Source organism: Gossypium hirsutum, chromosome A11 (assembly GCF_007990345.1).
Source record: "Gossypium hirsutum isolate 1008001.06 chromosome A11, Gossypium_hirsutum_v2.1, whole genome shotgun sequence".
Lineage (NCBI taxonomy): Eukaryota > Viridiplantae > Streptophyta > Magnoliopsida > Malvales > Malvaceae > Gossypium > Gossypium hirsutum.
Genome location: NC_053434.1, coordinates 429,668 through 454,728, shown reverse-complemented (window position 1 = coordinate 454,728; position 25,061 = coordinate 429,668). Strand labels below are relative to the sequence as shown.

The window sequence follows — 25,061 nt, the reverse complement described above, 5'->3', positions numbered from 1 at the left end:
ACGTTGCACTCCACATATAATTATCTGCTAATTTTATAAGTCAAATTAATTTTTAACTCTTTTATCATAAATGATTAGTTTGATTTAATATATAAAGATTAATTTACCTATTTTTTTAATAAAATAGATAAAATGTAATTTGACTCCGAGTATAACTCTTAATATAAAGACTTTCTGTAATTTTTAATGAATCAATTTTAACATTTCATCTAAAAGTTATCATTTTTTTATTTTTATTAATGACTCATTTAATTTTACATTAATTTTTTATAAATTTTATTTTTTTCACCCTAAAGATTTAATTTTCTTAAAAATATTGTGTATTCTTTTTTATATTTATCACATTAAACCATTAAAAGAACAAAAAACTTTCCTTGTTGTTGAGCTGTCGAAGAAGCTGTACAAAGAAACGGTGTGGTTCAATCTTCAGTTCTTCCTTTCCTCTCCTTCACGCTTTTTCTAATTTTCCCTTTCCTTTCTCTCTTTCTATTCAACCAAACTATTCCTTTCTTTCTCCTCGTAATCACCAATTTTCTACATTCTTTGACTGAGAAATTTTTTGGGTTGTTCATTTGTTTCTTTCCTAATAAAATGCAAAAATAACTTCAAGAAACCATAAATGTTTTCCTATATTTCTAGATTTGAGGATTTGATTAAGTTTTGACCTTCTCTCACCAAACCCATATCGGAGTTGAATTGAGTTCTTGAAAGTGTTTGAAGAAAGAAGCAGTTGATTTTGGACTTCTTTTTGTTTTCGTGGTATTTTCTTTCTGTCTTCGCCTTCGTTTTCTAGGCAGCCAAACGGATTGCTTAGAGTAAATAAAAGGGTGAAAGTGAGAATGCTGGGAGCTGGGTTGCAATTCGGGAAAGTTAGAGGAGAGGATCGGTTTTATATTCCAGTAAAAGCTAGAAGAAATCAAAACCAGAAGCAACAGCAAAAGCCAAAACAAGAAGCTATTAAGGAAGATAATGAAAAAAGTAATAGTAAATCTTCAGCTTCATTAACGAAGAGCAAGGATTTAGCTTCTGGTAATAATAATAATAATAATAATAAGAATATTAATCCCAAGAAGACTTTGGCTTCAAGTACTATTCCGAGCTCTGAGGAATCGAGGGTATCAAGGAGTAACCTTGAAATATTCCTGGAGTCGACGACACCTTCTGTCCCAGCTCAGTATTTTTCCAAGGTTGATTCTCATCTTTTTAATGATCCTGTTTAGTTGCTAAGATGTTTTTGGGAAAGAACAAGAAAATTTATTAATGTTTCATTATTGTTTATATTGTTTGTTATGTATAGATGTGTAAGGAATAAACTTTGTCTGTAGTTAGATAATTTGAGGAAATTCACTTATTTGAACATAGTTTAGAATAAAAATTTCTTCATTTTTGTTTGGTATTTGAATGGAAGTTTGATTTTTGTATTAGTATAGACAACAGTGAGGGGATGGAGGACTTGTGATGTGGAGTTTCAGCCTTACTTTGTATTGGGTGATTTGTGGGAATCTTTCAAGGAATGGAGTGCATATGGTGCAGGAGTGCCTCTTGTGCTTGATGGGAATGATGGTGTAGTTCAATACTATGTTCCATACTTATCTGGGATCCAATTATATGGTGAATCTGCTAAGCCAAGGTTATATAAATTTCCTTTAAATTTAGTTACAATTGAAATATGCAATCTTTTTTGCAGTAAATTCCACATATATTTTACCTGGATAGACAACGTCCTTATATATTTTCACTACATTTTGTCTGGTTTCGGTCTATCTATTTGATAATTACTGTGTTTTTTTAGAGGGGGGGAAGAATCATTGTATTTGGCTTTACTATATTGGTTATGCTTTTCAAGTTGTGGTATTGGTGTTATTTCTTCTTTTCCATACGCAGATTGGTATCTTTCATTGCTTTATACTGAACTGTATTCTATAGTGTATTATAGCTTTATTTGATCCATATTCTCATTTGGACATTTGCTTGTCTTTCCATGAAAGCATGGTGTCTTTTTATTTATTATTTATTATCATTTGTTAAAACGAGAATCTATATACTATATTTGGCATTGTTAGATTAACTGGTGCAGATTGATGATAGCAACTGCTTCCAAAACTCTGCTTACGGAGAGTGGTTTAATATATTAACTTGTAACAAAGTTTACTTGTGTGATTAGGCTAGCTGGAGAAGAGAGTGAGAATGACTACTACAGAGATTCGAGTAGTGATGGAAGTAGTGATTATGAGATAGGGAAAGGCATTAAATTTTCTAGGGAACAGTGTAGTCGATTCAGTTTGACAAATGAGATCCCTTTTCGAGTGCGCAGCTTGTCTATAAGTGATGAAAACTGTATGCTGCAAGAAGGCTTTTCCAGCGATGATTGTGAAACCAGGAACTCTCGAGATCACCTACTGTTCGAGTTTTTTGAGCAGAAGACACCTTATAGTCGTGAAGCCTTAGCAGACAAGGCCAGTTATTTTTATTTGCTATTATTTGATTAGATAGGTTTTATTTTTAAACTGACACTGCTTTTTATTTAATTTTTATTCTCTTCTGCTGTTGGGTTACAGATATTTGACCTATCTTGCAAGTATCCTGGCCTGAATACATTAAGAAGTTGCGACTTACTACCCATCAGTTGGATGTCGGTTGCATGGTACTAATTGATGTTGATCTCTATGATCTTTTCTCTTTAAAGGGTATTACGACAAGTGTTCATTTTCTTTGATTTTGCCTTTGTAGGTATCCCATATACCGAATACCTACAGGTTCTACATTAAAAGATTTGGATGCATGCTTTTTAACTTACCATTCCCTTTGCACACCCATGGAAGGTAATCTTGATCTTTTTTTATTACCGTTTTCTTTCTGCTGCTTTTATTATCTTGTTCATAAATTCAACCTTGATTTGATAGTAAGGCAGTGAACTAACTTTGACAGATTATGTAATAATTATAATGTTCTTTAATGTAAGATTTGAGAAAAATTAATGTCTCCCTTTTGGATTTTGTACGAGTCACCTATATAATGTTGGCTCTATCATACTATTACACATGACTGATATTCAGCAATATCTGCTACCTATTATTCCAAAAACTTTACTGTAGATCAAGTTCCCTCATCCCCTTGCATTATAGGAGCAAATTGATCAGTTGTAGTTGTTAGGTCTTGAATCCTTTATTGTGAAAACTTAAATCAGTGGCACTTGTTTTATCGAAGTCTAATTTCTCCATATTGAAAGGCTGCAAACTCTGATACACTGCACATTTATATTTCTTACTTATCACATTCCATCAGAAATTCTGCCTATGTCTCCTTTTAGTTTTCTTGCGGCTTATGGTAGAAGGGATGATTTTTCATGCATTCTAGTCTTTTAGATTTTGGGGTCAGGGGTTTTGTGTGACCGTTCCCGTGTCTATGGTTTGCTTCTGCTACGTGATCTATGGTTGTCTAGCTGATGCTTAAATCACCAAGTGGCTCTTACATTTTGAACTACTGGTAGTGGTCGTTTTGTCTGCTTCAACTTTTTTCAAGTTAATATCTTCTATAGTATCTTATAGATGCATTTTGAATCTTTTTTGTCTTTCATCCATATGCATATTTGAGATTGATATAAAGTTACATCGTCTAGTGCATGACATATATGATATGGTTTTGACACTTCCTCGATGCCATTGATGCTGCTATAACAAAATTTTGAATTGTAGTTCAAACTAATGCACCTTACAACATGTTTTGGTGTGCTTTTTTCCACAATAGATTTCCATCGAACTTTTTAACTTGACCCTTATTTGGCATTGTAGGTAACAGAAATGGACAAACACCATTTTTAGTATATCCCGACGATGCTAATGGCATCCCAAAGATTTCGTTACCTGTTTTTGGAATGGGGTGTTACAAGATGGAAGGATCCATATGGACACAGAATGGTGTGAGCGAGCATCAACATGCAAATTCCCTTATGCAAGCCACGGAAAACTGGCTAAAACTGCTTCAGGTATACCACCCAGATTTTCAGTTTTTTGCCTCACATGGGATGTACCTCGGGTGAAACAAAAAGATAAACCAGTGTGTGATTTTCTTCCTTTTCCGTGTCTGAAACTTGCACCTCCAATGCAGTCAAACTGAGGTTAAATGCTTTAAATTTTTGGTACGGTGATGGCATACCATTCGAGAGAAGCTTTTTTACTGGATCGGATTTCCTTTACTTGCAAAGAAAGAAATTGAAACAGTTAAGAGACCTATAGACATTGTTAAGTGGAGAGCATAAAAAAGAAGAGAGTTGAAACTTTATGGCATAGATAAAGCCTAAAGACTGAACTGTGCAACCCCATATGAAAGCAAGGGATATGAAATATGATATGGTGGCAATTGAATTGAGCCATTGTCAAAGCTTTCTTATTATACACTATTTACATTTGGATGATACCAGGAAATAGGGATATATTTATAGGTTCCTTTGAATTATGATGTGGTTGATGTACGCCATGGCTAAACTTGGGCTACACCCCTTGATATGATAATATAAGAATTGTTTTGGATGGTAGCTTTAAATGCATTTGTTTGTTTGCATTTAGAACATGAAAGTGGGTTATGGGTCTACCGTAAATATGCTGTTGGTTCATCCAACAGCAAAACAAAGCACATGCATGTATGTTTCATGGTTTAGGCATCAACCTAAAAGATTAGCTTGTAATAGCCTTGGACGTAGACATCATAACGCATGCATGTATGTGTGAAGGCACAAGTATGACATTCTTTGTGCTAATCTATGATTAGGCAATTGTTTTTATGGTAGGTCTGATTTGTTTTTGGCGAAGTTATTAGTTGGCTCAAGAGGTAACCAACGTTCGTTGGACTCGATTCTAATATAGGGAAAAGGGTTTATAACATATTTTAACCCTCCCAAATATGTCAGCTCTCTCACAGACCATTTTTTTTAAAATAGTGAATTTCTTTTATACTACTTTTAAGTTTTGGCCCTTACCAAACGCTGCCCGCAGTCTTTTCTGTTACCAAAAATGAAAGATTGAAGTGGGAGTCATTTTCATGTCATTAAAGTGCTCAGAATTTTGAAAAAGAAAACAAATAAAAATTTCAGAATATAATATTTTTACTATTTAAGTAATTTTAGTGAACATATCTTTAAAATAAAAATATTTATATTTTTTCTTAATTTTTTAGAAACAATAGGCATAAGTATTACTTTTTAAAATAATTATTAGATTATTATTTAGTGTATTTATCATGTGTGTTTGTCGATGTTGGTTATACATTTTAATTGATTTTAAATTTTGTTTTAAAAAAAATAAAGGTGCCATCACACTTAAATAAAAAATTGGAGGTGGCTATACTTTCTTTTCTTTTTTTATTTAGTAAATAAAAATTGTGGCACTTTAATAATATTTTTTTAAAAAATTAAATATCAAAATGGGTCACACCCTACAAATTTTGCTATAATATTTTTCAATACTGTTTGACTAGTTGACGATACCACATGGATTTAAAAAAAAATTAACTTTGCTATAATATTTTTCAATACTGTTTGACTAGTTGACGTTACCACATGGATTTTAAAAAAAAATTATTGGTGCCGCCTGACATATTGACGGCACCATATTACAATATAATTAATTATTTTATTTATCATATTATAAAACAGTTGTTATAGTAAAGTATTATGCTACAATAAAATTATGGTCGAGGGTTTGATTTCCACAAATAATATTATTTTGTCAAATAATAATAAAGTAGAATTTACCTTTTGAAGCAAAAATAAAAAATAAAGTGTTATATGTGAAAATTGAACCCACAACAACCTAATTTAAAATCACACATTTTACTACTTAAAACTAAAATAACTATTATGTAACGTAATAAATATAATCACTAATTATATTTTAGTCAAGCGGTATTGAAAAATTTTATTAACGATCCATTTCGGTAATTAATTTATAAGGTGATCTATTTTGATATTTAATTTAATTATTTTAATTATTGGAGTAAAAAAATAGATTATTTGAATTCAATTTTAACCTTTGATGCTTGATTTTAAATAAAATTTTCTATCACCACATCATTGGTGTCATATAATTTAATATTAATAATTCATTTTATTCAGAGGTGAATTTAAAGTGTTGGCAGTGGCGGATTCCTAAAAAAGATTTTAGGTTTTTTTTTAATTTTAATTTATATCTTTTTCTTTACATAGATTAATAGTGAAAAACATCCATAATGGAGATGGGGATAAAATAGTTGATTTCCAATTTTACAAGAAGTATATGATGGAGCCTTGATCATGAATGCGCGAGAAGATTGAGATTATTACTGACTTTTATTCATCTGAAAAGAAGAAAATTAACCTTAAAAGGACAAATTTATATAACATTGTTTTTAAGCCTATTTAGATTTATTTTTTAATGTTTAAAACCAGTGTATTCCAATTACATTGTTTAATGTTCTACGGATGTCATCAAACCAACATCTCTTCTCCTATTTTTACTTTACATTTTATTCAATTTTGATAGTCGACACCCCAAAAAACATCTGAAATTTTGTCTTTAAAAAATTAATTAACTTCATTTCATCATGATCTTATTTTAAAATACAATTTCTTAAGAAGTTTAATTTGGTAATCAAACTTAAATACAAAACACCACAAACAATAGTTGCAATTACTGGAATACAAATAAAAACTTAAATGAATTAATTTAAAAAAAATAGTATCTAGGAACTGATGAGTAAATATCCCTTTTATTTTTCTCCTAGGTTCAGTCTTCAATTTCACGTGAAGACTGTCAGTCAGATCAATTGTCATTAACCACGATCCCACATTTATTACAGACCATCAACCATGCTCCAGAGTTCAGGATTTATGACTGAGCTTGCACCTAAATACATACTGAACCCCAGCTGCCAGCTCTCGAATCAGGCTCCCTAAATACAATGTCTCTAGGCCACCCAAATCTTCAGTTTTTTGCCTCACATGGGATGTACCTCGGGTGAAACAAAAAGATAAACCAGTGTGTGATTTTCTTCCTTTTCCGTGTCCGAAACTTGCACCTCCAATGCAGTCAAACTGAGGTTAAATGCTTTAAATTTTTGGAACGGTGATGGCATACCATTCGAGAGAAGCTTTTTTACTGGATCGGATTTCCTTTACTTGCAAAGAAAGAAATTGAAACAGTAAGAGACCTATAGACATTGTTAAGTGGAGAGCATAAAAAGGAAGAGAGCTGAAACTTTATGGCATATATAAAGCCTAAAGACTACTGAACTGTGCAACCCCATATGAAAACAAGGGATATGAAAGCATAAAAAAGAAGAGAGTTGAAACTTTATGGCATATATAAAGCCTAAAGACTACTGAACTGTGCAACCCCATATGAAAGCAAGGGATATGAAATATGATATGGTGGCAGTTGAATTGAGCCATTGTCAAAGCTTTCTTATTATACACTACATTTGGATGATACCAGGAAATAGGGATATATTTATAGGTTCCTTTGAATTATGATGTGGTTGACGTACGCCATGGCTAATCTCGGGCTACACCCCTTGATATGATAATATAAGAATTGTTTTGGATGGTAGCTTTAAATGCATTTGTTTTTCTGCATTTAGAACATGAAAGTGGGTTATGGGTCTACCGTAAATATGCTATTGGTTCATCCAACAGCAAAACAAAGCACATGCATGTATGTATGTGTCATGGTTAAGACTTTAACCTAAAAGATTAACTTGTAATAGCCTTGGACGTAGATATCATAATGCATGCATGTATGTGTGAAGGCACATGTATAGCATTCTTTGTGCTCTTTTATGATTAGGCAATTGTTTTTATGGTAGGTATGATTTATTTTTGCCTAAGTTATTAGTTGGCTGAAGCTCAATTCTAAAAACTTGAATAAAATTTTAAATTAAAGGTATATTTGTTTAAATGAAAATATCGTTCGAAAAATAAATTGATTTCTTGAAAAAATTAAAATTTTCTAGTATTTGTCTTGTTATGTGTAAAAATATTTTATATTATTTAACATATTTGCTAAAAATTATTTCCAATAATATAATAAATTCAATATCAATTTTTTTTAAATGTTATAAGAAACTTAGGTAAATCAGAAACATTGTTGGCCGCATGGTAATTGAGCTTTTATGTAAGAATCAAGCTTCATCCGATCAATATAGTTGGTCCATTTGCATTCTCGATTACAAGGATTTTCTTTAACTCCATTAAGGCTACTGTAGACTTTGAAGACTTTCCATTATTTTCTTTTGGGTGTATATCTTTTTACCCTACTTTCTAGTTAGAATTAACTCAAGTATTTATAATTGCGCTTTTTCATTGTTGAATTATTATGCTAGGAAAAAATTGGAAGGAAACAAATATTTAAGATTTGACTTTTATATTATTGTAAAGAACGTAATTAATGCAAAAATATTTTCACTATAAAATACAAAATTCCTTATTTTCATTATACATACATGCATATTCATCTGATTCTGAATATATTCGTGCATATTCAATGAGTAATTTAATGTGATTGTTGACTTCTTGTTCTCTTATAAACTGTGATTAGCAATAGGATGACCAAATTCACCATCTATAATTCTACAAATTTAGGGTTTTAGTGTTTTAAAAATAAACCTTGTAGAGTAAGTTTATTATAGACTCCATTTGTTTACTTCTAAAATTTTTTATTGGGAAGAGGTACTATTTTTAAGACAGAACTTTGGGGTAATTAGACGGCTTGCTACTACTTCAAGGGTAGACATCGTGTCAGAGTTTTGTTGCAAAACAGATATTATGGAAGTTATTGAAACAATAAAAGAGTCCACAATGAAGACTTCCAATTGGGCGCTTGTCAGACGGATTTTTCAGCACTTGAAGACCGTTGATCATTGGTTCATACAATATATTCTAAGAGATAATAATAGAGAAGCTGATAAAATGGCTAAATTGGCCTTTGAAAGGGACGAAGGATTACAATTATTTACTAGTTGTCCTAGTGCTTTAGCTTAATTGGTTGTAATTTTATTTTTTCACCAAAAAAACCAAACCAAATTACAAAAAAACCACAAAATTTTAACTACAATGAGACTTAAGCAATAATATACACTTCTTAATAACAACACCCATGAGTAAGTTTTTCCTTTCATATTTGTATTATTTAACGAAATATAATTTGATTTGGATTAATTTTTGTCTTTTGTTTCTTGGGAAATCCCCATAGCTTATACGTGCCCGATATACCAGTGGACGAGCAAAAGCATGCTGCACCAATAAAATCGGCTATTGACAAGTTTCAACTTCTCCCTGAGTTTTTAAAGGTGAATTGATAATTTGGCATATATTTTATGTTAAGGTGTTTATATTATTTAACCGAATAAAGGGTTTTAAAAGGTGACTTGATAATAGGGGTTTGCAACAAAAGGTTTCCGCTTTCCCTTGGTCCTATATATTTATTTCAAAATCTCTCCATCTCCTTCTATATTTTCATCTTTTGTTTGGGCAGAGAGTTTGAGGGAGAAATTTATTTGAGTATAGAGTTTGATGGAGAGGGGGGATTCCTTCTGCAATTTGACTTATATCTTCTATTTTTGCAAATTGATTTTGCAAGAGAGTGACCTGAGGCTGAGGACACTTATAAATGACCTGAGAGGATACGGTGATGTCAATGACAATGTCATTACCATTTTGAGAAAGCTTTTTCACCGGATTGGATTTTCTCAACTTAAAAGGCAAAGCAAAGGGAAAAATAATTTGAAATAGTTAGACCAGAGACCTTTAAACGTTGTTAAGTGGAGAGAGGATCAAAGAAAGGGTTAAATTCTGCTATTATCCCTTTTATTTTGCGAAAGTTTGGATTTAGTCCCTATACTTTAATTTAATCAATTTTAATATTTTCACTTTTTGAATTGGTCAATTTGATTCACTATATTTACAAATTCTATCAATTTGATAGAATTTGTAATTGTTGAGGGTTAAATTTACTAAATTATTTAGAATTAGGATCAAATTGATAGAATGTTTACACATTAATGATTAAATGTATTATTATAATAGTTAAAAAAGCTACATAATTACTTTCATTAACTGTTTTAATGGAGAGCGACCAAAACATTAATAGTTCAAAACATTAGTGGTAAAATTGAAAATTTTATAATTTAAAGATGAAAACAAAAATACACTAATAATTGAGTAACTAATAGTATAATTTATCAAAAAAATATTGATTTGAGGAGAATTACATATACATACTCAATTTTACAATTATATAAGCACGCTTTTCATACATTTTCATTTTAATCCAAATACACGAATCAAACTAATTAGTCCAGACCATTTTATTTCCACCATCAACTCACCTTGTTTTCTTACCATGCACAAACAATTCAAAATACATCAATTTACAAAGAGTTTGGATTATAGAATCATAAACTATAATATTCAAATTATTTGTCGATGACTTTATTTTTTCCTTTTTTTTCCTTCTTTTTCTAGAAATATGGATTGACGTTAGCAATTAAAGCTTGAAACCTTAAACTCTTATCACCATTGGTCCTTTTCCCTTTCAAAATTTAAAAAATAAAATAAAAAGAGAAATGACTTCTCTTTCTATCCACTATCTAATATTCATTCATTCATTATTTTATTATAATGTTATATTAGTTTTAATATAAATAACATTTATAATATATATATTATATTATAATACCTTGACAGTTCATTTCAACTAAAAAACACAAAGGTATATTTTCTTTTTAGGTCCCTTATCTATAATTTACCTTATAATTAAATAATAATTCTTACTTTTATACTAACACGGTTTAATCCTTATACTTGAATTAATCACTAATTAGACGAAAATACCTAACGGAAATTCAATTCGCTACTAAAATAACTCCATAAATATTTATTAAAAATATTTACGAATCTGGTTTACGAAAATGGGATCCCAAAACCACACTTTCTGGCACCATTAACTTTCGGGTCGTTACAGAACATGTTGATGGGCAAACTCTATTTTCAAATTTATGTTGGTTACTGTGGAAGAATCACAATCATTATGTTTTCTCTGATGGCAATATTAGTGTGTAGGATGTGTTGGATATAGGGTTGTCATGGACAATGAATTATGATACATTCAGGTCATTGGTGTTACAGTTGAGTCCTATAGTGGTGACGCTTCATTGGTCCCCACCGGAGAGTGGATGGTTCAAACTTAACACTAATGGGGTAGTGTCCTTGATTAATCAACAAGCATCAATTAGTGATGCTTTAAAAGATGCAAATGCGAATTGGGTATGTGGTTTTTCTATTGGAATATGTAAGGATAATATTTTCAAGGTGGAAGCAAGAACGGTGCTAGAGGATTTGCATGTTGCATGGCGAAAAGGATTTTTACAGGTTGAGGTCAGATGTGACAATGCACTTCGAGTGGAATCATTGTTGGCTGGTGGATCTGTCAATAGCATAACGGTGAAGCTACGTTTAATTCATAGTGTCCTTAATTGTGAATGGAAGGTGCTCATTCGTCATGTTCCTAGATTTCAAAAAACGGTTATTGATCATATTGCAAGGCTTGCAATACTTACTCCTCCAAATTTAGTCGTTTTTGAACAACCTTCAATTTTGGTCTAAAAACTTCTATTAAATTAATAAAAGGAGCTTTCATAATTCTTAAGAGGTATACTTTTTTGTAACCCCTTTATTCTGTTACTTTTTATTAATTTTTTATTTTTATTTTTTAGTAAAGTCATAATAAATATTTTCACTAATTAATTATTAATTATGAAAGCTCCCGAATCTTCCCAACGAACATAATTGAATTTTATATTCAGATATAAAAGAAGTAAAAGGATTTTTCTTCAAAAAAATAATAAAAAAAAGTGAATGGACCACCCGTTTTGCATATAAAAGAATTGGGAAAAAGGTGCTGTGGGAGAAGTGAAAATAATAGACCCCAAATTTTACAAAGTAACAAATCAATCTCAAAAGTTTAAGATGATGTTTGTATTACGAGATAATTTATATTTTGATTGATTTATTTAAAAATAATTAAAGAGTAAATCGATTCTTTCCATTAAAAATTTATTTATTTTGCACTGTTAAAAATTAGTATAGTTGATGAAAAACAAAGCGGTAACATATAGTAAACTATGTATATCTAATGTTTATGCATAAGGGTTAATTTTCAATAGTAAAAATTGATTAAAATTTTTAATAAAATAACTAAATTACTTTTTGATCTAATATGTAGGGACTAATTTTTCCATTTCATTGAGTAGAGAGGGTAAAATGCAATCCGACTCCTAGTATAGAGGCCTCCATGGTGCTTTTACCATCTTTGTACTCTTCATAAATTTGAAATTTAATATTTCTACTTTTATTTTTAAGGATTTAATCTATTTACTTTTTTAGATTTCAAAATTCAGATTATCGTTAAATATATTTCATTAACTTTGTTGGTATGACATTTTGGAATAAAATAAATACTCTCTTGGCAGTTACGTAACTGAAAAATAATATTGTAATAAACCTAAATTTAATAAAATATTTTAACAATATTAACATTTTGATTTAAAATTTTAAATCTAAAAAGTAAAAGGACTAAATTTATAAAAATAAATTACAATGATTAAATTTCAAATTAACAAAAAATACAAGGACTTGTACCATCTCAAAATTGTACTCTGCCTCAAATATGAAATATCTTGGGCTCTCTCGCAGGCCATTTCTTTTTTTAAGTAGTCAATTTCTTTGATACTACTTTTGAGTTTTGACCCTTATCGAACACTTTTTCAAAATTTTCTGTTACCAAAAATAAAAGATTGAAGTGGGAGTCGATTTCATGTCATTAAAGTACTCAGAATTTTGAAAATGAAAAGAAATAAAAATTTCAGAAATTTCAGAATATAATATTTTTACTATTTAAGTAATTTTTGAAAACATATTTCTAAAATAAAAATATTTATATTTTCTTGAATTTTTTAGGAACAACTGGCATAAATATTACATTTTCAAATAATTATTAGATTATTATTTAGTGTATTTATCGTGTGTTTGTCAATGTGATGTTCGTTATAATTTTAATTGAATTTAAATTTTGTTAAAAAATAGGTGATCCATTAAATTTAAATAAAAAATATGTTTTAAAAAAATTAGTTTAGTGGTATAAAAATTGTTAATTTTTTTTTAAAACTCTTTTAAATTATAAATATTTTTATTTTGATATTATAATTTTCTTAACAAAGTGAAAAACATCCATAATGGAGATGACGATAAAATAGTTGATTTCCTATAAAAAGAGCTCCAATTTTACAAGAAAGTATATGATGGAATCAAATGTTGAAGATTTGATTTTTTATATTATTGTAATAAACGTAATTAATGCACAAATAGTTTCACTATTAAATACAAAATTCCTTATTTTCATTATACACATTCATATTGATCCGAGTATGAATATATTCGTGGATATTTAACGAGTAATTTAATGTGATTATTGATTTTTTCTATAAGGAAAAGGAGTTCACCATCCATAAATCGACAGCTTTAGGGTTTTAAAAACAAACCCTGCAGAGTAGGTTCATTGTAGTTCTGCTAAAAAAAAAAATCAAATTCCAAAAAACCACAAAAATTTAACTACAATGAGACTCAAGCAAGAAGATACACTTCTCAATAACAACACCAATAAGTAAGTTTTTCCTTTCATATCTGTATTGTTTAACGAAATATAATTTGATTTGGATTAATTTGTCTTTTGCTTCTTGGGAAACACCTATAGCTTATACATGTCTGAGATACCAGTGGACAAGCAAAAGCTTGCTGCTCCAATAAAATCGGTTGTTGACAAGTTTCAGCTTCTCCCTGAGTTTTTAAAGGTGATTTGATGTTAATTTGGCATATATTTTATGTGAAGGTGTTTATATTATTTAACTGAATTATGGATTTTGGGCTTTTTTTTTTCTTATTATAGGTTAGAGGGTTAGTGAAGCAGCACTTGGATTCATTTAATTATTTCGTTAATACTGGAATCAAGAAGGTTGTTAGTGCCAACGACCGGATTGTATCCTATATTGACCCCGGTATTTACCTCAGGTTTGAAAGTATTTTTGTTTATGTTTTTGGTTATGATTTCTATAAAATATATTTTGCCAACTTGCCGATGTCTGCTGTTATTGTTCTTTTTTTTTTTTTTTGTGTGTGTGTGTATTGTGTGTGTGAAGCAAAATGTAATATTTTTTTAAACAAAGACGAAGGCATTGGGTCTTATGCATTCAAGTTTGAGACCTACAATGTGTAATTATATGTGTAGGTCTCCGAGTCTCATCTCGATGGTTGCCATGGATGGGTCATAGTCAGTGAGTTTGTTGCTTTAGTTTGGATTGTATCGATTTTTAGTCTATTTGTGATGCAATGGTTTATTCTGCATTGTGATTATTTAGACAGTCCGTATGCAGTAGTTTGATACTTGTGTTTATTCATACTTGTATTCCTACTTTCATTGTATTGTTGTTGTTACACTTCAAAAAAAAAAAACCAAAAACAAAAGAAAGGTTCTTTTGGAATGATCACGTGTTACATTTAATTTTTGTACATAATTGTTAATTTCGGATGTGTTATTGCTTAACTATTTGCTCAGTTGCAATCAAATATGAGGAATTTTCTTTTTAGTAACATTTTTTATGGAGAAAACAGCAAGTGGTTTGTTCCTTGACATTCTGGCTATGACTCATCCATCTACAGGGAATTACGTTTCCTTATTCCTATGGTCTGATTTGTATTTGGATTTTTTTCTATGCTCTAATTCAACTGTATCTTGTGTTGCTGTGCAGGTTTAAAGATGTTAGAATTGGTAATCCCTCCATGACGACTTATGAAAAAATAAATCCCCATACATGCCGCCCCGCAGATATGACGTATGTACAAATGATTTCTCTAAATACATGTATAATTTTCCAGGTTGAACTATTTCATATAGGCATTAGTGGAATTGATTCTTTTTGGTGTTTTAACAACTAAAACTTTATATGGAATAGTGAGTTATACATATTTTCTGTTTTGTCTTATTAATATGTTGTTAATTTTTAAGGTATGCTGCACCGATATTTGCCGACATAGAGTACATGCAAGAGAGTCATGGGCAGAGAACTAGACTAGAAAAGGTACACGAGATGCTTCTTTGATGTGTGTATGATGATTGATGCAGAATGATAGGTGCTTTGGATGTAATACAAAATCTGTCCCCTGCAGAAAAATGTTGTTATGGGAAGAATGCCGATCATGTTAAGAAGTTGCCGCTGTGTGTTAAATGGAAAAGACGAAGCTGAACTTGCAAGGCTTGGTTTGTGTTCATTAAACTCAAAATAATGGCTGTTGCTTTTCTAATTGTCTTCTTGTTATTATATATTTGAATTTCATTATCTGATATCAGGTGAATGCCCTCTTGATCCCGGTGGGTATTTTATCATTAAGGGAGCAGAGAAGGTAATTCGGACCATCTTTCACATATCTATTTGCTTTATTATTCACTTCCATGCACACCTATACACTCTCATTCACTATAACGTGCTTTTAGTCGGACGGTAAGTGTCATACATAATGTTCATGATGGGCCAGAAATTTGTAGTGAAGAAGTTGGTGAATCATATATTGAATGGATGAAAATTAAAACAAAGTTAGTGGTGCTGTTCTTCTTTGTTTTCTGGATTTACCTCTTGTGATCTAGTATTTTGAACGGGACCCATCAAAATGTTCTTTATTTTTCTCTGTGGATTGTTAGATAAGACTTTGCTAGGATGAAGTGATGATTTACATGTAGTCACACCTATATAAAAGTATGCCAAACCCATTTGGTTTTTTTATCCTCAGAAATTTCTTATTTTTACCTTTGCATTTCAATGATGACAAGACAGCAACTTTAAAATCTAATAAGAAGAATATGCATTTCAAATTTTATTATTTTTAGCTTAAGAATAATTCATATCATTGTTTTAGGCTTTTCACTTTAAGCATTTGTTTTTCAGACGAGTACATTTTTATGTTCTTTATGAGTTTAAATTGTCCAAAACAGACATACTGACTGCCATATTTATTTTATACTTTTTCTTTTCAAATTCTTCTTCATTGGAACAGCATTTTATTTCTCTCTTTTCTTGGTAGTCTCTTGTTTTTCTGTTATGTATATTTTTTTGTTTCTTGGTACTTCTTTGTCATTGTAATGTCATGATTCTGCCAATGGCTTTCAGATGATTCCAATACGTGAACAGCTAGCCAAGAATAGGATAATTATTGATGCAGACAACAAGGGAAAGTGAGTTTTCTTTCAAATTTTTATGTCTTGCTGACAATTGACCGCTCCACTCCCTTATCAAGTGCATTACTAGAATTTCCTTGGTTCCATATATAACTCTGCTTTTAAAAATTTATCGTCTAGTTGTTCTTAAAGTCAATAGTGTAATTTGTCATATATTTTATTGCTTACAATGATTATACAAAAAATCAAAGGCTTTCTTTGCAATAACTAATTAACATTGGTCTAGCTTCTGGTCATTTAGCATGACTGCTTGTTGGAAATTTGTTTTGAAGTTCATGGAATAGTTAATAAGGGAACAATGACTTCTATTGATGCAGTGCAAGTTTAGCATGTAAAACTTTATATTGCTTTATTATTATTATTATTATTATTATTATTATTATTATGTGTGCAAAACATGAAGTATTTATGCATTCACTTTGGCATATAGGATGAGCTAAATCTTGTAATGGACTTATTGTGTCAACTTGGGACTGTAATATTTTTATTGACATATCTACTTGTTTGATACATCATACATCTATTTTCAGCCATATTAGTTTAGCTGTCATTTTGTTATAGTAGTTTCCATTTCTATCAATTTTCCTACCATTGCATTGTTCTAATTTATGTCAGTTCTACTTGATCCTTGAATTTTACTCATGGAATATCTTCTCTTTGCTTTTTTTTTTTTTGCTCTCTGCCCCCAGTATAACAGCATCTGTAACAAGCATATCGGAAACAATAAAAAGCCAAACAGTTATTCAGATCGACAAAGAGAAGATATATTTGTTACTCAACCAATTTGTGAAAAAGGTCTTGTTGCATCTTACTTTCTCATCTATGTTTCCTTATTTTTTCCCTGAAGAGTTATTCATGTTGCACTCTTAAACCTTAGTTTTACTCAGTATTGTTTTCTCATAGATCCCTATTATGGTGGTCATGAAAGCATTGGGGATGGAGAGTGATCAAGAGGTTATGCAAATGGTTGGTGCTGATCCTTGTTATAGTGCTCTTCTTTTACCTTCTATAGAGGTAAGCTATATGGTTAAGGATATGAACCTGTTCTTATTTTGTATTATTTAAAAGAATGGTAATTGCTTCCTGAAATGTCTTTTGCAAATAGCTTGCATGCTATAGAGGTAAGAGACTTGGCAGTGGGATTAATTTCTCAACTCCTATGGAGATCTTATGTGGATAATGGTGGGATTCTTTAGCTGTCTCAAGATTTCTCAAGGAAATTGAAAAGTTTCTTATGCTAAGTTACTCAGACTTGGGTGTGAGTGTCAAACAAGGGTATGTGTTTGACAAGGTTATATTCAATCTTTTAAAGGTTTCCATGTATTTGGTGGGCCCTTTGAAGATCGCCTCCCCATTCCCCTGTCTTGTTCTGCGCATGGGTATTTCTAGAAAAATGAATAGTCAGAGCAACATAGCTCTCAAGTCCACCCTCAACTATAAAAAGTCACATTTGTTTGTAATGATGCTGAATTTAAATTTCTGAGATGAATCATATCTCATCCGTTTTCCATAGCATTTCCTTGGTGATATTTTTTGTGTTCTTATAACTTTTCAAAAGCATATCCATTCTAAAACCTGCACTTTGTACATATCAATCCCTTTCTACACAATGTCATTGAATGTCTGGTGATGCGTCTATTATTTCAATTTTGTAACATGGTGTGCACCTTCAGGTCTGTTTAAAATATTTTTAAATATTGTATTCTCGGCCATTCTAGAGTTTTCTTGTCTTTACATGGCAGCGCTTTCCTAATTTATTTATTTGTTCCTTTTCAGGAATGTGCACATATTGGCATATATACCCAAGAACAAGCATTGGCGTACCTTGATACGAAGGTTCAATACTCTTTGGTTAGTTTGTGAAAAAACTTAAGAATTTAGCTTTTAATAACTAGATTTCAGTGCACTACACGGAATTGGGAGGTGATTTAGATGTTTCCATGTTAATTTTACTTTAATTTTAGTCTTATCAGCTTTACAAACCGAAATGGTGTATAACTATTGCTTTTTAGTCTTAATTTCGTTTGTGGGTTTACCTTTTGCTATACATTCGTTGCTTTTGTACGAATATGTATACACACATATATCATATTCATTTTTGTTTCAGTACTTCTGGTTGTTTCAAATTTTCAATTTGATTGCTTTCTTTTGCAGAAAACTCAGGTCTTTCTCCTCAGTCTTTCTCTGCATAAATAGCCGTGTTTGCATTATTGCACATATAGATGTGACTGAGAGCTTTCACAAATGAAAATGAAAAAAAAAAGTTACTATGCTGCCAGCATTGTTTTTGTAATTTATGCTAACGAGATAGTTTATTTATTTATTTATTGTAGGAACGGGGAGCTTTTTTGATCCTTCGAGATATCTTTCTTGTCAATGTTCCAGTAGGTTTTGTTTTAGTTCTCAAAATTCAATGGCAGCATTTTGACATCGACAATTATTTTACATATTTCCCCCTTCATTTAGGTGCGTTGCAATAATTTTTGTCCAAAATGCTTGTATGTTGCGGTTATGCTGAGAAGGATGATGGAGGCAACATTAAATAAGCATGCAATCGATGACAAGGTATTATTTACTTGGCAGTCTTTCAATCTACTCATTTAGAACTACAAAGATATACTCTCAACTTAACTTTAACTACTTCTCAAAGTTTCTACCGTGTTATCTTTAGTCTTCCCGGTCAAAGTGCTTTATAACAATTTTCTAGTCTAACCAAGGTCACCTCTAAGCAAAGAGAAAGGCAGATACCCTTAAGATAAAAGTGTTTTGTATGAAGGGTTGCATTGCACATTGATTTATGATTTTTATCTCTAGGAATTGGCTCATCCTTCAGATAACTGCGCTGCTTATTGTCTTTTTTCCATGTTTTTCTTTCCAAGGCAAATCAGTTGCAGTGTGTCATAGATCCTAGCTGTTTCTGAGTTCAAGGAGCTTTTGGAAACATGAAAGTTGATGAATATTTTAATATACGTAAGCTTACTTGTGCTGGCCATTTAAATGGTTTTCCTTTGTTTTGTAGGATTATGTGGGGAACAAGCATCTCGAGCTATCAGGACAATTAATCTCTCTTCTTTTTGAAGTATTATTCATAATTATGCTTTTTTCTCAAAACCTTATTTATTTTCCTATGTGGTTCTCAATGTTACCCACTGTCCCTTTTTGACTTGTTAATGTAACAGGATTTGTTCAAGAAGACGATTAAAAAGGTTGGAGATAATATTGATAAAGCCCTAGCAGCGATCAGCAGATCTAGGGCTTTAGACCCTTCTCGGGTAAGTAGCAGAATCAGTATGTTTAAGCCAAGTGCTTTTCCATGTGCCAATGTGCTTACTAATGATCTATGAAGCAGCACACGTCAACAAGGCCCTCGTACTGGTGTCTGACACAGACACGCCGGGATATGTACAGGATACGGCAAAAGTATTAAAAAAAAACATTAGGACACGGTCAAACTTGGTCTAGACACTTGGACAGAGGATTTCTATGTTTGAAAAATCAGAATAAGTGGTAGAAAATCTTAGTTTTAAACTCAATGAGCGACTGACGGTGATAATGGTGGTGCTTTGTCCGGTTTTGTGCTGTGTTTGTTTTGTATCGCACCCATATTAGATGTCCATGATTCATAGCTAATGATTATTTAAACAATAAGGATTTCTTAGAAAATAACTAATTAAAATTGGTCTAGCTTCTGTTAATTTAGCATCACTTCTTGTCGGAAATATGTTTTGAAGCTCATGGAATGATTAATAATGAAACAATGACTTTTATTGATGCAGTGCAATTTTAGCTTGTAAAACTTTATATTGCTTTATTAATTAGTAAGGAAACAATGACTTTTATTGATGCTGTTCAATTTGAGCAAAACATAGTGTATTTATTCATTCACTTTGGCATACAGGATGAGCAAAATCTTGTTATGTACTTATTGTTTTAACTTGGGACTGGAATATTTTTGTTGACATTTCTACTCGGTTGATACATCATGTATCTATCTTCAGCCATATTAGTTCAGCTGTCACTTTGTTCTAGTTAATTTATGTCAGCTCTGCTTGATCCTTCCATTATAGCCTAGATTTTGTCTCTCTCTCTTGAATTGTAGCTTTTGTGTGAGCTTGACATCATTAGTGAAGGCCTTAAATGGACCCTTTCTACTGGAAACCTTCCTACCAATAGGTTCAGAATGCAGAGTAAAGGCGTGACACAGGTGTTTATTATCCTCTTAGCTGGTTTCTTTTTATCCATTTTTCATCTGTATTTTCTTAGTACAACATAAACTGGTGGAAAATCTTTCATTGATAGACTCTGGGGAGGATGTCCTTTATTGGAACTTTTGGCTTTATGACAAAAGTCTCACAACAGTTTGATAAGTCCCGGAAAGTAAGTGGACCAAGGGCCTTGCATCCTAGCCAGGTGAGTGTGATGTCTGCGGTTGCATTCAAAATACTTTAATATGGGTTATTTGGGAATTGTTACTTAAGCTTTTGCAGTCTGTTACTGGTTTCTGTATATTTATTTTTTTCTCTTAATTCTTTTCTGTTCCTTTAACTTCTATAGTGGGGAATGCTTTGCCCTTGTGATACTCCAGAGGGCGAAGGTTGTGGACTGGATAAAAACTTGGCCCTAATGACTCATGTTACAACTGACGAGGACGAGGGTCCATTGATTTCTTTGGTATGTACTTACTTGAAATTGCATTTGTCTGTGAAGTCGTTGTCATAGGAATAACATCAAGTAATTAGCGAGGAGATATTTCCTGTTGATATCAGCTAAGTCTTTGGTCCTAAGGGCTAGTTTGGCAATGCTTTTGAAAAGTGTTTTTGAAAAGTGCTGTGGAAAATTGTTTTTGAGAAGTGCTTTTGAAAAATTTGGTTTAAAATTTGAGTGTTTAGTATTGCTGTCAATAAGTATTTTTGAGAAATAAAATGTCCATTTTAGACATGTTATTATCAAGTAACAAATATACATTTAAATAATATTTAAATTAGTTAATATTATTATATTTTAGTAATAATATAAAAAAATTATTATAACTTCTTGTTAATATTTTAATATATAAAATATAAATTTTAAATATTTTTAAGCAATAAATATTAATTATTTATAAAATTTAATTAGAATATATAAACTATATTTTAAATATTTAAATATAACTATTAAATATTTGTAATTAGTATTTTAAAAAATATTTTTTTATTTTTAATTAATGATTTTAACACATTTGTTATTAAGTACCAAGAAAAAAAAAGGGAAGTACTATGTTATTGGAGTGGTGAAAAAGTAATTAAGCACTAAAAGTGCTTTTGGGAGGGGAAAAGCTAAAAATTTTAGCTTCTCCTTTTCAGAAGTGTTTTTCAAAAGCACTTCTAAAAAGCTAAAAATTTCAGCCAAAAGCAGCTTGTTCTGCACAACTTTTCTTCCAGAAGTGCTTTTGGAGCCAGAAGTGATTTTAAAAAGCAATGCAGAACTTGCCCTAAAATATAGAAGTTCTTATTTGCTATGGGAAATCCGTTGAGCAACACAATACTACTATATCAAATGCTAGGGATGTTTTCAGTATGGTTCAGATTCTAGTACCTTGTCAACTCTAACCACTTCAAGCTTCTATGTTTCTTAACTTGTCTTATCTGATTTCGGGATGGTTACTTGGTCCGTAGTTTCATCACATTAAGTAATTTCTAATCAAACTTGAAAAAATCTGTGTAGCTTAAAGCAATTTGATATAAAGAAAACTTTTCTTTCCGAGGAGTAATACATATTTCTTGAAATACTTTGACGGAAAAAAAAATACTGTCAGATTTCAGAATATTTAAGTATATCAAATATGATTCTAAAAATATTCTATCCCTAACTTTAAGGCTGTACAGTATCCCTACAATTATTCTGTTTCCTAGCGTAAAGTTACCTTAGTTAGGCTAACTATGTGTATAAATATGTATGTAATCTCTTGTGGAAAATATAATAGAAAATATCCTGTTTTTCACATGGTATCAGAGCCTGTTATTTAGCCCGATTTCTGGGATCTTTTAGCCGATTTCTTTAGCCTGTTTTTTTTCTGACTCCCAACCAGTCCTCAAGTCTATAGAACTTGTTCAAACACAACATGGCTGAAACTGTCAAGACCAGTAACACTGGGGAGGGCTCAGAAATTTCTGTAAACAACTCAAATCCAATGAGTGAGTTTCAGAATATCCAAGTAGCCTACAGGCTAAATGGAAAAAATTATCTGAAATGGTCCCAACTGGTTCGTACCTTCTTGAAAGGAAGAGGAAAGCTGAGTCACTTACTCGGAACTGGACCTAAAGAAGGGGACCCTAAGTTTGATGCTTGGGATGAACAAGACTCTATGGTAATGTCTTGGTTATTGAACTCTATGATGCCAGAAATCAGTGATATATGCATGTTTCTTAGCACATCCAAAGAAATCTGGGAAGCTGTGAAGCAGACTTATTCTAAAGTTCGAGATGCTGCTCAAATCTATGAAATCAAGACTAAGATTTCATCCACTAAGCAATGAAGTCGATCAATCACGGAGTATTCCAATCTGTTGCAAAGTTTGTGGCAAGAGATGGATCATTACCAGTGCATTCAGATGAAGTGCAGTGAAGATGCAGCACTCCTGAAAAGGTTTGTTGAAAAGGATCGAATTTATGATTTTCTTGTTGGACTGAATGTTGAGTTTGATGCAGTAAGAGTTCAAATACTTGGAAAAGAGGAACTACCATCACTAAATGAAACAATTGCAATTGTTCGTGCTGAGGAAGGAAGAAGAGGAGTTATGGTGGAGAACAATCAAGTGGATAGTTCAGCCTTGGTTACTAATGCTGTAAATGAGAGGAGATTTGGCCTGGAGCAGCCAACTAGTGATGATAATAGACAGATAGAACGTACAAAGTCTTTTAACAAGGATTCCGTATGGTGCACCTATTGCAAAAAGGCTCGTCACACTAAAGACAAATGCTGGAAACTCTACGGGAAGCCACAGACAACAAACAAAAATTTTTCAGAAAAAGGTGGACAATCAAAGGGACAAGGACGAGCAAATACAGCTAGACAGCTAGATAAAAAAAACATTTCTCAAGAATTACCTATTGAATTCAATAAAGAAGAAATTGAGAAGTTAAAAAATTTGCTGGGATCATTGGAAAAAACTTCTTCAACAGGTACTTGTAGTTTGGCCTTTTCAGGTATATCCTCTCCTCAAAGTTCTAAAGTCTCAAATATAGATACCAAAAGTTCTTGGGTCATTGACTCAGGAGCTACAGACCACATGACCCACTCTTCACAAAAATTTGTTTCATATACACCTTGTTCTAGTAGTAAAAAAATAACAGTAGCTGATGGTTCTGTGATCACAATGGCCGGTCAAGGTGATATTGTTAAAAACAAAAATCTTACTCTTAAAAATGTTCTTTATGTTTCAAAATTATTTACCAATCTTTTATCCATTAAAAAAATTACCAAAGACTCTAACTGTAAAGTGGTTTTCTATCACAATCGGTGTCTTTTTCAGGAACAGAATACGAGGAGGATGATTGGACATGCTAAGGAAATAAATGGCCTATACTATTTTGAAGAATCCAGTGAAGAAGTTAGTGTTCTGAATTCCTCACCTTTATCTCTCATATCTGAGTCTATTAAAACCAATAAAGACCAAATTTGGCTCTATAACCTTCGCCTTGGTCACCCATCGTTTAGAGTCCTTAAAATTATGTTTCCTTCACTATTCAAAGGATTAACTGTTGAAAAATTTTATTGTGATATCTGTGAACTTGCAAAATATAAACGTACCTCTTTTCCAGTAAGCAATAAAAGAACATCCACTCCTTTTACTCTTGTTCATAGTGATGTTTGGGGGCCATCCACTATTTCAAATATTTCTGGAGCTCGGTGGTTTGTATCCTTTATTGATGATTGTACTCGTGTGTCTTGGATTTTTCTTTTAAAACAAAAATCTGATGTTAGGTCTGTCTTTCCAATTTTTTACAACATGATCAAAACACAATTTGGGGCCGAAATAAAAAGGTTTAGGTCAGACAATGCCAAGGATTATTTCAATCAATTCCTCTCAACATATTTTCAAGAAAGAGGCATTATACATGAGTCATCTTGTGTTAGTACACCCTAACAAAATGGTGTAGCCGAAAGAAAGAATGGTCACATTTTAGCCATTACAAGAGTCTTATTGTTCCAAAAAAACGTCCCTAAACAATACTGGGGGGAGGTTGTTCTAACTGCTACTCATTTGTTAAATAGATTGCCTACAAAGGTCCTTGAACCTCAAAGTCCTATGTAAGTTCTAGCCAAATTTTTTCCTGATTTCAATACCTCCAGTAATCTTACTCCCAAAGTATTTGGCTGTGTCACCTTTGTCCATGTTCATTCTCAAAATAGAGGGAAATTTGATCCACGGGCTGTCAAGTGTGTCTTTCTTGGATATTCTTCCACTCAAAAGTGGTACAAGTGCTATCATCCAGCCACAAAAATTTTTTTTGTAACAGTTGATGTTACTTTTGCTGAACAAGAAAATTTCTTCACTCGTCCTTATCTTCAGGGGGAGATCTGATTCACAGAAGATAAGGACAAAGAATTCTTTCTTCTTGACATTCTAGCTCCTGTCCAGCAACCAAACACTCTCATTCCAGCTCTAAACACTCCCATTCCGGCTCTTGTCCAGCAATCAAACACTCTCACTCAGACCTTGCCTGCTACCCAACCTGCCCAACTTGAAACAATGACCCCTATACAACCTGA

General features: G+C 31.7%; 3 protein-coding genes across 7 annotated transcripts in view; all 3 read left to right on the top strand.

Annotated features, from left to right (window-relative positions):
• Positions 1-354: 354 nt before the first annotated feature.
• LOC107904666 (uncharacterized) lies at positions 355-7,374 on the top strand. 5 transcript variants are annotated; one of them, XM_041080415.1, is made up of 7 exons: positions 364-1,187; positions 1,431-1,630; positions 2,165-2,456; positions 2,559-2,644; positions 2,731-2,822; positions 3,792-4,019; positions 6,974-7,374. In XM_041080415.1, exons 1-7 carry the CDS (start codon positions 840-842, stop codon positions 6,991-6,993), a joined length of 1,266 nt encoding a protein of 421 aa, XP_040936349.1. In that variant the 5' UTR covers positions 364-839; the 3' UTR covers positions 6,994-7,374. The 5 variants fall into 5 exon arrangements, with proteins under 5 accessions (XP_040936348.1, XP_040936349.1, XP_040936352.1 ...); XM_041080418.1 differs by lacking the exon at positions 6,974-7,374 and adding an exon at positions 4,108-4,534 and having other exon boundaries at positions 2,315-2,456; positions 3,792-3,985; XM_041080416.1 differs by lacking the exon at positions 6,974-7,374 and adding an exon at positions 4,108-4,534 and having other exon boundaries at positions 3,792-3,985.
• A 5,990-nt stretch (positions 7,375-13,364) lies between these two features.
• LOC107924482 (DNA-directed RNA polymerase III subunit 2) overlaps positions 13,365-25,061 on the top strand; it is a 40,339-nt gene continuing 28,642 nt past the window's right edge. The window contains exons 1-18 of the mRNA XM_041080413.1: positions 13,365-13,688; positions 13,779-13,875; positions 13,971-14,092; positions 14,830-14,913; positions 15,087-15,159; positions 15,248-15,338; positions 15,429-15,481; positions 16,243-16,307; positions 17,000-17,105; positions 17,214-17,324; positions 18,087-18,161; positions 18,644-18,694; positions 18,777-18,875; positions 19,330-19,389; positions 19,490-19,582; positions 20,410-20,514; positions 20,610-20,720; positions 20,865-20,981. Coding sequence (XP_040936347.1) covers positions 13,642-13,688; positions 13,779-13,875; positions 13,971-14,092; positions 14,830-14,913; positions 15,087-15,159; positions 15,248-15,338; positions 15,429-15,481; positions 16,243-16,307; positions 17,000-17,105; positions 17,214-17,324; positions 18,087-18,161; positions 18,644-18,694; positions 18,777-18,875; positions 19,330-19,389; positions 19,490-19,582; positions 20,410-20,514; positions 20,610-20,720; positions 20,865-20,981 — 1,560 coding nt within the window. The 5' untranslated portion in view covers positions 13,365-13,641. The remainder of the gene's footprint in view (positions 13,689-13,778; positions 13,876-13,970; positions 14,093-14,829; positions 14,914-15,086; positions 15,160-15,247; positions 15,339-15,428; positions 15,482-16,242; positions 16,308-16,999; positions 17,106-17,213; positions 17,325-18,086; positions 18,162-18,643; positions 18,695-18,776; positions 18,876-19,329; positions 19,390-19,489; positions 19,583-20,409; positions 20,515-20,609; positions 20,721-20,864; positions 20,982-25,061) is intronic.
• Positions 21,590-23,966, top strand: LOC107924481 (uncharacterized). The gene is made up of 2 exons (XM_041080412.1): positions 21,590-23,470; positions 23,821-23,966. Exons 1-2 carry the CDS (start codon positions 22,876-22,878, stop codon positions 23,853-23,855), a joined length of 630 nt encoding a protein of 209 aa, XP_040936346.1. The 5' UTR covers positions 21,590-22,875; the 3' UTR covers positions 23,856-23,966.

Coding starts and splice junctions, on each gene's coding strand:
- LOC107904666 (XM_041080415.1), top strand. CDS start 840: ATGCTGGGAGCTGGGTTGCAATTCGGGAAAGTTAGAGGAGAGGATCGG. Junction 2,457..2,558: donor GTGAAGCCTTAGCAGACAAG/GCCAGTTATTTT, acceptor GTTGGGTTACAG/ATATTTGACCTATCTTGCAA. Junction 2,645..2,730: donor AGTTGGATGTCGGTTGCATG/GTACTAATTGAT, acceptor TTGCCTTTGTAG/GTATCCCATATACCGAATAC.
- LOC107924481 (XM_041080412.1), top strand. CDS start 22,876: ATGGATCATTACCAGTGCATTCAGATGAAGTGCAGTGAAGATGCAGCA. Junction 23,471..23,820: donor GGAAAAAACTTCTTCAACAG/GTACTTGTAGTT, acceptor TGTCTTTTTCAG/GAACAGAATACGAGGAGGAT.